The 12,288-nt window shown below is 38.2% G+C and overlaps 1 protein-coding gene and 5 non-coding genes across 6 annotated transcripts; 5 read left to right on the top strand and 1 right to left on the bottom strand.

Annotated features, from left to right (window-relative positions):
* Positions 1-230: 230 nt before the first annotated feature.
* trnas-uga lies at positions 231-311 on the top strand. Its single transcript has one exon. It is a non-coding gene; the product is annotated as a tRNA-Ser (tRNA).
* Positions 312-483: 172 nt separating this feature from the next.
* trnas-cga lies at positions 484-565 on the top strand. Its single transcript has one exon. It is a non-coding gene; the product is annotated as a tRNA-Ser (tRNA).
* Positions 566-1,684: 1,119 nt separating this feature from the next.
* On the top strand, positions 1,685-1,765 carry trnas-uga. The gene has a single exon. It is a non-coding gene; the product is annotated as a tRNA-Ser (tRNA).
* A 1,039-nt stretch (positions 1,766-2,804) lies between these two features.
* Positions 2,805-2,885, top strand: trnas-uga. Its single transcript has one exon. It is a non-coding gene; the product is annotated as a tRNA-Ser (tRNA).
* Positions 2,886-3,056: 171 nt separating this feature from the next.
* Positions 3,057-3,138, top strand: trnas-cga. Its single transcript has one exon. It is a non-coding gene; the product is annotated as a tRNA-Ser (tRNA).
* Positions 3,139-6,807: 3,669 nt separating this feature from the next.
* Positions 6,808-9,358, bottom strand: pcna (proliferating cell nuclear antigen). Its single transcript, XM_027174705.2, has 6 exons — positions 8,912-9,358; positions 8,220-8,317; positions 8,042-8,109; positions 7,663-7,857; positions 7,446-7,569; positions 6,808-7,213 (listed from the first exon to the last, which is right to left on the bottom strand). Exons 1-6 carry the CDS (start codon positions 9,130-9,132, stop codon positions 7,137-7,139), a joined length of 783 nt encoding a protein of 260 aa, XP_027030506.1. The 5' UTR covers positions 9,133-9,358; the 3' UTR covers positions 6,808-7,136.
* Between the last annotated feature and the right edge of the window lie 2,930 nt (positions 9,359-12,288).

Raw genomic sequence — 12,288 nt, forward strand, 5'->3', positions numbered from 1 at the left:
GCTGTTCATCCCAGGTGATTCATCCCCAGGTCATGAACTTGCTATATCCTTGCACAACAATCTGTTTATCCACAGACTGTTTATGACTCCATGTCAATTGGGATGACATACAGTCAATTCACTCAGCTGCATGAAGCTATATCCAGCAACAAAATTATTCTAGTGTAGCAGCAGATTCTGTAAGGAAAAAACTGAGTTTTGCAAAAACGCATTTAGCGCATTCACAAGCAGCTGTGATGGACGAGTGGTTAAGGCGTTGGATTTGAAATCCAATGGGAATTCCCGCGCAGGTTCGAGCCCTGCTCACAGCGTCAAAAACTCCACGGGCACTCTTTAATTGAACAAAATTAGATAAGTAATGCCTTCAAAATTCATTAGAGGTTCCTCCCTTAGTAAAAAAGGGCCTTAGTTATAAGTTAAGAAATTGCTTCCTTAGTAAAAAGTTTTGAACCTTGTTCGCAGCAGAATTTTCGCACCTTGTTAGCTGCAATGGCCGAGAGGTTAAGGCGTTGGACTCGAAATCCAATGGGGTTTCCCCGCGCAGGTTTGAACCCTGCTTGCAGCGTGAGGAGGAGTTTTAAAGTCCTTCATTAGAAGTTCCTCTCTGAGTAAAAAGGGCCTTAGTTACAGTATATCCCCAGTGATTCTTTGTATGCCACAAACAAAATGTCCAGTGTAGTAGAGCGCTTGGTTAAGGCGGTGGACTCAAAGTCCAATGGTAGTCCAATGAGCTTCCCCATGCAGGTCTGAACCCTGCTTTGAGGAAGTACTGTATATGAAAGCTTCACAGACAACCCAAACCCTATACACACTATGTTTCCAATGAAATCCTTCAAAATTGATTAGAAGCTGCTCCCTTAGTAAAAAGCTTTGAACCTTGTTCACTGCAGGATTTAAACACTTTGTAGGAAGAAACATGCATCCCATACCAAACAACTGACTTACAGCTGATATACTCCAAGCACATCTGAAACAGTTTTAACCAGCTGTTAATTGGTTAAGGTGTTGGATGCAAAATCTAATCGGGTTTCCCAGCAAAGTTTTGGACCTTGTGTACAGTGAGAGGAGCAGCTTCAATGCTCCATAAATAAGACATTGTATCCATCAAACAGATTCTTAGTTGTGGCCTCATAAAAATCATGCGGAACATTAGTTCTCCATTTCCACCAGTGGATCTACTTCTGGCATTGCTTATCTCCTTATCAAAAGAGCTAGGGCTTGTCATTAAAATTGAATGAGCAGCTGTGATTAACTGTGTAAACAGGTCTTGAATGGGATTTCCCCCTGCAAGTTCGAATAGCAAGAGAAGTTTTGGCACCCATTTACCCCAACAAGGGGTCTACTCTGGAACCATTCTGTGCATATCCATTTCTAAGAAAAGGATCTCACCAGTAAAACGGGTTGAGTTCCAGCAGAAGCCTCTGAACTACCCTATATTTAGCACCAAAATTATTCTAGTGTTGTAGCAGATGCTGTACGGTAAAAAAACTGAGTTTTGCTGAAACAAAATACCACAGAATGTCCAAATGAACATTACATATGTGGCAAAGGAAGGAAACAGGAAGAGGAAATACAATCTGCTTAAAATTTCCATTATTTAAATGAGTAGAATTACTGTTATTAGGCAATATATTCGATTGATTCTGTGTTTGGATCAAAAACGCATTTAAAGCGCTCACAAGCAGCTGTGATGGCCGAGTGGTTAAGGCGTTGGATTTGAAATCCAATGGGTATTCCCACGCAGGTTCGAGCCCTGCTCACAGCGTCAAAACCTCCATGAGCAGTCTTTAACCGAACAAAATTAGATAAGTAATTCCTTCAAAATTCATTAGAGGTTGCTTCCTTAGTGAAAAGGGCCTTAATTATAACCTCAGTGATTCTTTGTAAGCCACAAACAAAATGTTCATTTTAGTACCGTTCTGGTACCACAGCTGCCATGGCTGCAATGTTAAAGTGTTGGGGTTTCCCCATGCAGGTTTGCTTGTAGCATGCTTTAAGGAGGTATGGGAACGCTTCACAGACAACCCAAGGAAGCAATATACTACGCAAACAATATTTCCAATAAAGTCCTTCCAAATTGATTAGAAATTGCTCCCTTAGTAAAAAGGTTCAAACCCTACTCACAGAAAAACTTTAACTCTCCGTAGGAAAAAACATGCATCGCAAACCAAACAACAGACTTACAGCTGTACGTACAACCACAAGACTCTCTTGTCCACCCTCAGGAGTCTTGGGATTTGCGCATCAACTTGGGAATGGTTCGCTTCCTACAGTACCTGGAAGGACGCTCATATCAGGTAACATGTAGCGGAGTGACATCTGCTCCAAGCAAACTCTCCACTGGTGTCCCACAGGGCTCAGTACATGGTCCTCTTCTTTTCTCCCAGTATACTCACTCTCATGGTGAAGTTATTTCCTCACATGGGTTCTCTTAACACTGCTATGCTGATGATACACAACTTATCTTCTCTTTCCCACCCTCAGATACCACAGCTTCTGATCGGATGTCTGGCAGAAATATCATCATGGATGACTGCTCATCAGTTAAAGCTCAATCCTAGCATAACTGAACTGCTGTTCATCCCAGGTGATTCATCCCCAGGTCATGAACTTGCTATATCCTTGCACAACGATCTGTTTATCCACAGACTGTTTATGACTCCATGTCAATTGGGATGACATACAGTCAATTCACTCAGCTGCATGAAGCTATATCCAGCAACAAAATTATTCTAGTGTATCAGCAGATTCTGTAAGGAAAAAAACTGAGTTTTGCAAAAACGCATTTAGCGCGTTCACAAGCAGCTGTGATGGCCGAGTGGTTAAGGCGTTGGATTTGAAATCCAATGGGAATTCCCGCGCAGGTTCGAGCCCTGCTCACAGCGTCAAAACCTCCACGGGAACTCTTTCATTGAACAAAATTAGATAAGTAATGCCTTCAAAATTCATTAGAGGTTCCTCCCTTAGTAAAAAGGGCCTTAGTTATAAGTTAAGAAATTGCTTCCTTAGTAAAAAGTTTTGAACCTTGTTCACAGCAGAATTTTCACACCTTGTTAGCTGCAATGGCCGAGAGGTTAAGGCGTTGGACTCGAAATCCAATGGGGTTTCCCTGCGCAGGTTCGAACCCTGCTTGCAGCGTGAAGAGGTGTTTTAAAGTCCTTCATTAGAAGTTCCTCTCTGAGTAAAAAGGGCCTTAGTTACAGTATATCCCCAGTGATTCTTTGTATGCCACAAACAAAATGTCCAGTGTAGTAGAGCGCTTGGTTAAGGCGGTGGACTCAAAGTCCAATGGTAGTCCAATGAGCTTCCCCATGCAGGTCTGAACCCTGCTTTGAGGAGGTACTGTATATGAAAGCTTCACAGACAACCCAAACCCTATACAAACTATGTTTCCAATGAAATCCTTCAAAATTGATTAGAAGCTGCTCCCTTAGTAAAAAGCTTTGAACCTTGTTCACTGCAGGATTTCAACACTTTGTAGGAAGAAACATGCATCCCATACCAAACAACTGACTTACAGCTGATATACTCCAAGCACATCTGAAACAGTTTTAACCAGCTGTTAATTGGTTAAGGTGTTGGATGCAAAATCTAATCGGGTTTCCCAGCAAAGTTTTGGACCTTGTGTACAGTGAGAGGAGCAGCTTCAATGCTCCATAAATAAGACATTGTATCCATCAAACAGATTCTTAGTTGTGGCCTCATAAAAATCATGCGGAACATTAGTTCTCCATTTCCACCAGTGGATCTACTTCTGGCATTGCTTATCTCCTTATCAAAAGAGCTAGGGCTTGTCATTAAAATTGAATGAGCAGCTGTGATTAACTGTGTAAACAGGTCTTGAATGGGATTTCCCCCTGCAAGTTCGAATAGCAAGAGAAGTTTTGGCACCCATTTACCCCAACAAGGGGTCTACTCTGGAACCATTCTGTGCATATCCATTTCTAAGAAAAGGATCTCACCAGTAAAACGGGTTGAGTTCCAGCAGAAGCCTCTGAACTACCCTATATTTAGCACCAAAATTATTCTAGTGTTGTAGCAGATGCTGTACGGTAAAAAAACTGAGTTTTGCTGAAACAAAATACCACAGTACGTCCAAATGAACATTACATATGTGGAGAAGGAAGGAAACAGGAAGAGGAAATGCAATCTGCTTAAAATTTACATTATTTAAATGAGTAAAATTACTGTTATTAGCCAATAGATTTGATTGATTCTGTGTTTGGATCAAAAATGCATTTAAGGAAGTACGGTCTGCCACAGGAGCTGTTGATGCTGTTCTACACTGTAGTCATAGAATCTGTCCTGTGCACATCCATCACCATCTGGTTTGGTGCAGCAACAATCTGCTTAAAATGTACATTATTTAAATGAATAAAGTTAATATTATTAGCCAATAGATTGGATTGATACTGTGTTTGGATCAAAAATGCATTTAAAGCAAACAGTCAATTGGCCGAAACATAGACTTGGCGCAAACAATCGGTTGTAAATTAAAAAAAAATAATAATAATTCACTACTGAGCACAATTGATTCATTCATTATACAAACAATGCATCTGTTTATTCACAGACTGTTTATGACTCAATGTCAATTGTGATGACATACAGTCACATCAATCAGCTGCATGAAGACTGCAGAGAACTGCTTGACAGGACTGGTATTATTAACAATAAACAACACTAAAGTTTTTTCTTGGTGAGTTGGGCTTCTCTTTCCTACTGTACATTCACTTTCATAATAATATATGTAGATAAATATGTAATATATACGTATTGAGGACTTTATTGTAAATATTTGTGTATTATAAAGATACACACAAACACACATTATATATGTACTGAACTACAAGTTTATTGTACTGAGAAAATCATATATATTTAAAAGATATTTTTATCATATATTTATTTACTTTTTTTTTAAAAAAGTGAAAAAAAAATTGTGTTCAGTTGTTTTATTCTAAAATGGATTTGTTTTGTCAGGTTGCTTGACCAGCAAAAGAGAACTGACCGGAACACTTTGCTGCAAGGAGTGGAGATTCCCCAGCAGATCAGTGTGGCAAAGCATTCCCTGCCAAACCCAAGAGAGCTTCCAACAGCACCCGTGAAACATGGACATGCTGTTATTGAGTTCCAGGAGCCTGAAAATTTTAAGGGTGAGGCAGTAATTCGCTGTGGCTGAGACTGTGGTATCACATGCAAATGTAACTGCACCTGGCACCAGCCTGACTCATGTGGCATGTGAATCTTCTTTCTGGCCTGGTGTCAAGCATGAGACTGTGAAAGATCACTGGAGTCATTAATAAAAAAAAAATATTCACAGAGACAAAGAACAAATCAATAAATGTTTTTATTTAGTACTGAATGGATTGTTTGCATTAATATTTTGTTTGTGCTATCAACTCTGGTAATAAGAATAGTGAGATTTCACTGCTTTAGGTTGCAGTCTTTGCGGTTTTTCGCCGATTAACGTTATAGATAAATGCCTCCAGCACTGACTGCGCGTGCACGCTGTTGAAAGACTACAACGCACGTGCGTAAAAGCAAAGTAAAATAAAAATCGCTCTTGGATCAAACTGATAAATAATTTTCTTTCCCATCCACGACATGTCCCGCATTTTAACATAATTTTTATTGTTTATTTATGAAAGTAAAAATTATACTAGGGATATTTAGGGTGGCTGAGATCACAGACAGGGGGGCTGGAGCCACCCCTGCTGTACAGCATCTGGGAAGACCATCGAACAGTGGAATGACTCTTTTGTAATTCAAAGAACATTTAACTTCATACACTTTATATTTTTTCTAGCAATTTATTCTAACTTTTTTTAAGTTATCACATTTGTAATCGGTTAAAAGTTCTATAGTGGTAGTATTTATAATAAAGTGAAAGGACATACGGCTAAGTATGGTGACCCATACTCAGAATTTGTTCTCTGCATTTGACCCATCCAAAGTGCACACACAGCAGTGAACACACTCTCACACACCATGAACACACACTCGGAGCAATGGGGCCATTTATGCTGCGGCGCCCGGGGAGCCCCATAATAATTATGGTAGTTATAATACAATAATTGCGACTGTATTAAATAGTAATAATAGTGGACTAAAAAATAGATATTAATACTGGTCTTGTTAAGTTAAAACAAACTGTTTAAAAGGAACACTTGTTGAAATAACATGTATTACTGAATCAAGTGTGTTTGGAGAAATAAGCATTGACTTTTTTATGGAAGTCTACAAAGAATTTAATATTAATTAAAAATATATTTTTGGTAAAATCTTATCTTGCTTTTGGAAAAATAAGGTAAAATAGACTGAGTATTGAAGAAAACACTCCCCCTCCCAAGTAAAATGAGCAATTTAAACATTCCATTCCTAGAGAGAGCAGGAGCTAATCAGTAAAATTGAGGTCTAGTACAAACCCACACACTTCTCTACAATAACCATGAAAGCAGCAGACATAAGAGAGACCAATCACAGCTGAGAAAATACTACAGCACTATTTATAAACACGCATGATTAATATGGAGAATGGATAATTACAGATCAGATGATTGTTAATTTATATCACATTTGGATCAGACACCTTTGTGCACAAATGTTAGCAGTGATCAGTTTGTCAGTTCTAGCCAAGTGAGAATTTGCAATTTGATTTTGTGAATTCCATTTCTAAAAAGCTGAAGTAGTCCTAAACTACCCTAAATACAGGAATGAAATTACTCTGGACTTGTAGACACAAAGGAAAGAGATTATCAACTTATGATTAGTCATTTGCTTAAAGGAACAGGTACAAAACACAGCTTTACACATTACAAAATGTTTATTAGTGGGTAACAGAATGAAAGGACCAAATTGGCATATTTACAGATATTTTTATCTACAAAAATATTCGAATGAGGATGGACAAACCGCTAGTGCTTAGAGAGGCAGATCGGCATGAGAATCAATAAGCAACGAGGTGACAAGACCAAAAAAACAAGACTGAAGTTTGGTGCACACAACTGTAAGATTTACTGTTTGGATAGTCTGTTGTGTTGGTTCCTTGTTTTGTGAAAGGAACTGGCAAAGGAACTGGCAACATGTACCAGTTATGCAGGCATAGCTGGGGTTTAAGTGGATGATGTGAGAATTCAGGATGACTCCTCATCAATTTTAGGAGCTAGATAGTACTTGATGTGTCCCATGTCTGCAATCTTGTACTCCACGACTGAAAGGAGAAAAAAAATATATAAAAATAAAGAAAAATAATCCAAATGGTGAAAAGAGATGAATAAAAACAAATCAAGAATTCAATAAGATTAGGTATGATTTAAAGTGGAAAGCAGTGTTATGCATAGCTGGGTTCATGGACAGAAATTGACATTTATCTATTCAAAAAATTGGGTCAGTGTATGTGCATGTGGTTATGTAAAATCTTTAAAAATGATCGTGCCACTTACCAAGTGGAATATCTGCCGACATGCTGAGTGTGACTGTCTTGGATAGAGGAGTAGCCTTGGTGAAGAAGTTCAAGTAGTTCAAAGCAAAAATGAGCTGGACAGGTTCATTCATCTCAATTGTCACCTATTCAAAGAAAAAATGTGTCATAAACATAACAGAACTGGACATATAAGCAGTTGAAAACATTCCTTGGCTGTATATACAAAAGACCCTTACAGCCTCATCCTCTTTGTCCACATTGCTGGTTTGGGAGAGTTTTATATTTCCGGTTCCCAGTTCACCACTGGCAGAAAACTTCACCCCGTCTTTAGCACAAGAGATCATTACTGCATCTCCAATCTGGGACAGATCCCTGCAAATTCGGGCAAATTCACCAGAAGGCATCTTCACTACACAGCTGTACTCTTGCTCCTACAAACACAAACATTAAAATTAGTACACTTGAGGCCAAGAATAAACTGGTCAAATTTCTCCAGCAGCCATCTTAAACAACGTTGCTTTTTCAAGACACAACGACATGATCGAATTTAATTTCTCCTCAAGCACCCCAATGATAGTGTTGATATTTCAAGTGTCTAAGTATATTAACACCTACTGGAATTCCAAGCTGCTCCACATCCAAGTCCATCAACTTCATCTCATAATCTGATACTTTCTCCTGATCTGGAAGTATTCAGAGGATAGATGATTTACATTTTTATCCATTTGATAGTTGTGGTATTTATCCCCATGAATAAGAAAATTGCACTAGTAAATTCAATAATTTAACTCACTGAGAGTCTCAAAAACCAGAGCCAGAGAGTCTGCATTGTCCTCCGCTCTCAGCGTAATGATGTCTTCATTCCCAGCACACTTCAGGATCTTGGACATACTGGTAGATTAAATAAATGTATAAAATACAGTATTAGCAAACGATAATAAAAAATGTGTCTGAAGCAATACAACGTACATGTTGAAACATGGACATGTTCTAAATTGGTGCTATTAATGATCTCGTGGTAATTGCTTGAAACCTCCTGATATTTAGAAATCATTTCTAAATGTTTTTTAAATTACAGAAAAAATTTTAGACAAACGTAAGGCTAATTTAATGCTGTACATTGCTGTTATACTACATCAGGTTTCTGAGTGAGAAAAAATCATCTTTATATCTCAAGTCTGATAATTGCTAAGACTGATCTCACTGGTTACAGTTAAAACAAACAGTTGACAAACAAGGGGTCTTCGTTAGCCAACATGCTAAAACACAGCGCGCCGGTCAACTTTCCCGCCAACAGCGGGTCTGCGCGCGAAAATGACGTCACGTTCAGCGCGGGTTTCCCGACTTTTAAAAGAAAGGGGGAAATTTCCGTTCTTCCAGAATCAAACTAAACAAACGAACAAAACGTCGAGACGCAATATTTCTGCACAAAAAAATGGAATATTGGTATCTGATTTCCTGCGTGTCGTGTGTGTGAAGCCGGACCTGCTGAGGTTCACCCCCATGGCGAGGTTCCTGTCGCAGCGGTACGAGTCGAAGCCGTCACTGCGCAGTGTGAGCTGCACCAGAGACACGTGAGATGAGTCCATGCTCTGTAGAGAGATCCCAGACGAGCTCACATCCCAGCAAGCCTCAGTGATCAAATCCTTCAGAGCTTCCAGGACCTTCTTCAGGATGGAGCCTTGAACCAGTCGGGCCTCAAACATGTCTGCACTTTTTGTCTTTCCTTTACAACCCAAGTGATATTTAAACCTACAACGAAGTTAGCACGTCTTTGCTATGCTCGTAATTCTTAATACCTGACAGAAATATGGTCCTTTGTTTTGTCGGATTAAGTTTAAACAAAACAACAAGCGCTACAACAAACTCTAGACCGCGGCTACTGCTAACTGCCTGTGCGCGCGCAAACTTTCTGCTTTTGATAGAGATGCACGGCGCCCGACGTCACTTCCGCTTTCAAGTTGCACGTCATATACGCATGAAGTTATAATGTTTCGCAAATCTTAAAAAAAGCTCTATTTCCGAAAGTAAATATTAATAGGATATATATAAGAATATTGGGGGAAAAAAATTGAACACAATAAATATGAACCTTATTCGCAACAACCTTCCTGAGGAAAGGAACTACATATTCCATAAAGCATTGCGCATGACGTCATCAACTCTTTTCCCTCCAAATGTCTCGCAGCCTTTGTGATGACGAATTTTGTAATTAATAATATTTTATTCGCAAGTGATTTAAATAATAATAATAATTAATAATAGTAATTATTATTACTTATATTAATTATTATTAGTTACATAATAAATATTATTGTTATTAATAATAACAATAATAATAACAGCAACAACAATATTAACAACAACAACAACAACAACAACAACAATAATAATAATAATAATAATAATAATAATAATAATAATAATAATAATAATAATAATAATAATATATTGTTTAGTGTTGATGTATCGATAGACTTTTACACTTTCCTCCGGATATTTACGCCATACAATACTGGTTACCTGCCACACGATGTCGTTGTTTTACAATAATAATAAACCCGGCTCAGTGGAATATGTTGAGTGGGATGTGTTTCCCGTGTAGCATAAAAACATAAATCCACATTATCTCTGTTCGATTAAATTTACACACCTACCGTGTGGTATTTATATAGTACTTGTATCACACCTTGTAATGTGTATCATTAACACTTAAAAGGGTTTAAAGTACACCAGATGTTTGACATGTATGGATTCTTTATTAAAACTCAGATGCTGCAGCAGATTTTCACCATAATAATTCCTTCTGACTTGATATACTGCAGATTTAGAGGTACATGGTGCTGAAATAAGAGGAGTTATGAATGGACCTATATTTGCATCATTTAAAACAGTGGTACTCGAAGTGGGGTCCATAAAGTATTTAAGGGAAACGGGGAACCTTGGGAATTTCCCAGGGGGACTCTGGGCATTGGGGGTGGGGTGGGGTGGGGATTGGGGTGTGGTGGGTCATTTGCAGGGCACAATCTCACACATTCACACAGCTATTCACACACTACAGACAGTTTAAAGATGCCTGTCAACCTACGATACATGCCATTGGACTAGGGGAGGAAACTGGAGGAAAACCCTGAAGCACAGAGAGAACATGCAAACTCTGTGCACACAAGGCAAAGAATGGGAATTTATGAATCTATTACAAATTGACAAAATTCTCTTGTAAACATTTGTATAATTTTCATGAGAGTGCTGAAGGGGTCAGTAGAATTATATTACTGTACCGTTAAAATGAATCACTGACTACAAAATATTTGAGAGATGTTGATTCCTCCCACCATGTTTCTTAGGTGTGTATTCCAGTGCCAATGTTTCTCTAATCCTGAAGTCCCAGAGAAATCTTGGTGGAACATGTTTATGTGGGAGTGGTTTGTTTAAAGCTTTAATTTAAAGTAGTCCAACACCCTTGAATTAACATGTGAAAACTCCTCATGGGGATGTGAGCACATAAACATAAACGCAATACAATTTCCCCCAATTCAGTGGATCACAGAAGCCGTTTTGTGATGCCGTCCAACTCTGATGTCAGAGGCTGTAACCTAATCCATGGTAATGACCTCAGTGGGAATTTCTCTCCTCCGCTCCAACTATGGGAAAGTCCACTTTCTAATTTGTGGATGGATGAGCTGAAACAGATTCATGTATCTGGGGGACAAGACATTCTTGTGTCCTCTTCTTTGAAGTATTTTCTTTCTACTTACTACACTTTAATTCTAGGTTAAACTTTATTCAATAGTTTGTTCACACCAGAAGTGATTTGTAATAAACTAAGATGAAGACCAGGCCAGCAAGTATATGGTGGAGTAGAGAGTGATGTATGCACTGTGGAATATACAAAACAGTACGAGAGTTCAATGACGTTTAACCCAAAATCACAGCATCAAATTATTTACCACATACAGACCAAACCATTAATATAAGGCAGATACAAAAACAAACAAGCACTGAAATCCCATATGGTTACTGACCTCCTTTTCTTTCAGTCATACTCGGTTGCATCACATCCTTACTTACGTACAGGGTTGCAAATTTGTTCCATTTTTCTCCAAAGAAAACTGTAATCAATGTCAGTTATGACCAAGCTGACCAGAGATGTAAAGCAAGATTTAAATTAATGGATCCAGGACCTGAAAAAGTATTTACATAAGCACTCATTAAAGGCTTAAGCTCATATGAAGAAATAGTGGAGCATTTTTATAATAATAATTTCTACCCCATGCTGGATTTGTTGTATTCTAAACAAACTCCTAGACCTGCCTAAATCCTTTTTTTCAACTCTCCACATGGAAAAGCCTGCAGTTTCAATGGTGTTAATCTATGGAAATAAAAGTGAAACTGTGAAAATGTTATTGTAATTTCCATCTTGAAATCTGTGCGCCTTTTATTCTCATTTCATGGCCACTGGAGACAAAACAGGAAATTTCAACTATAGTGAAACAAAGCTGAAAGGAAGCTGAGCTAATGTGGTTTTCTCAAGCAGGCATGTGCTGATAATCGGTTCTATAACATTATCACAATATTCAACACAAACAATATTGTTAACATACTGTCACAATTTACATTATGTTACATACATAAATAGGATGAGTTAACAAATAAATGTACATTAAATTCCATTGAAGTATTTTTTTTCTGTATATAGTGGCATTTATAAACTGCAACACACCAATCTGTCAATCACTACAAGTTTTGTTTGTTTGTTATTTTTGAACAATTCGGTGCAAAGACTAGAAACTACAAAACTTGTAGTTTTTCCACCACAGGAAAGTCTTCAGGATGTAAGACCTGTAATATTAGCTGAAAAT

This window comes from Tachysurus fulvidraco, chromosome 20, assembly GCF_022655615.1.
Source record: "Tachysurus fulvidraco isolate hzauxx_2018 chromosome 20, HZAU_PFXX_2.0, whole genome shotgun sequence".
In the NCBI taxonomy this organism is placed as follows: Eukaryota; Metazoa; Chordata; class Actinopteri; order Siluriformes; family Bagridae; genus Tachysurus; species Tachysurus fulvidraco.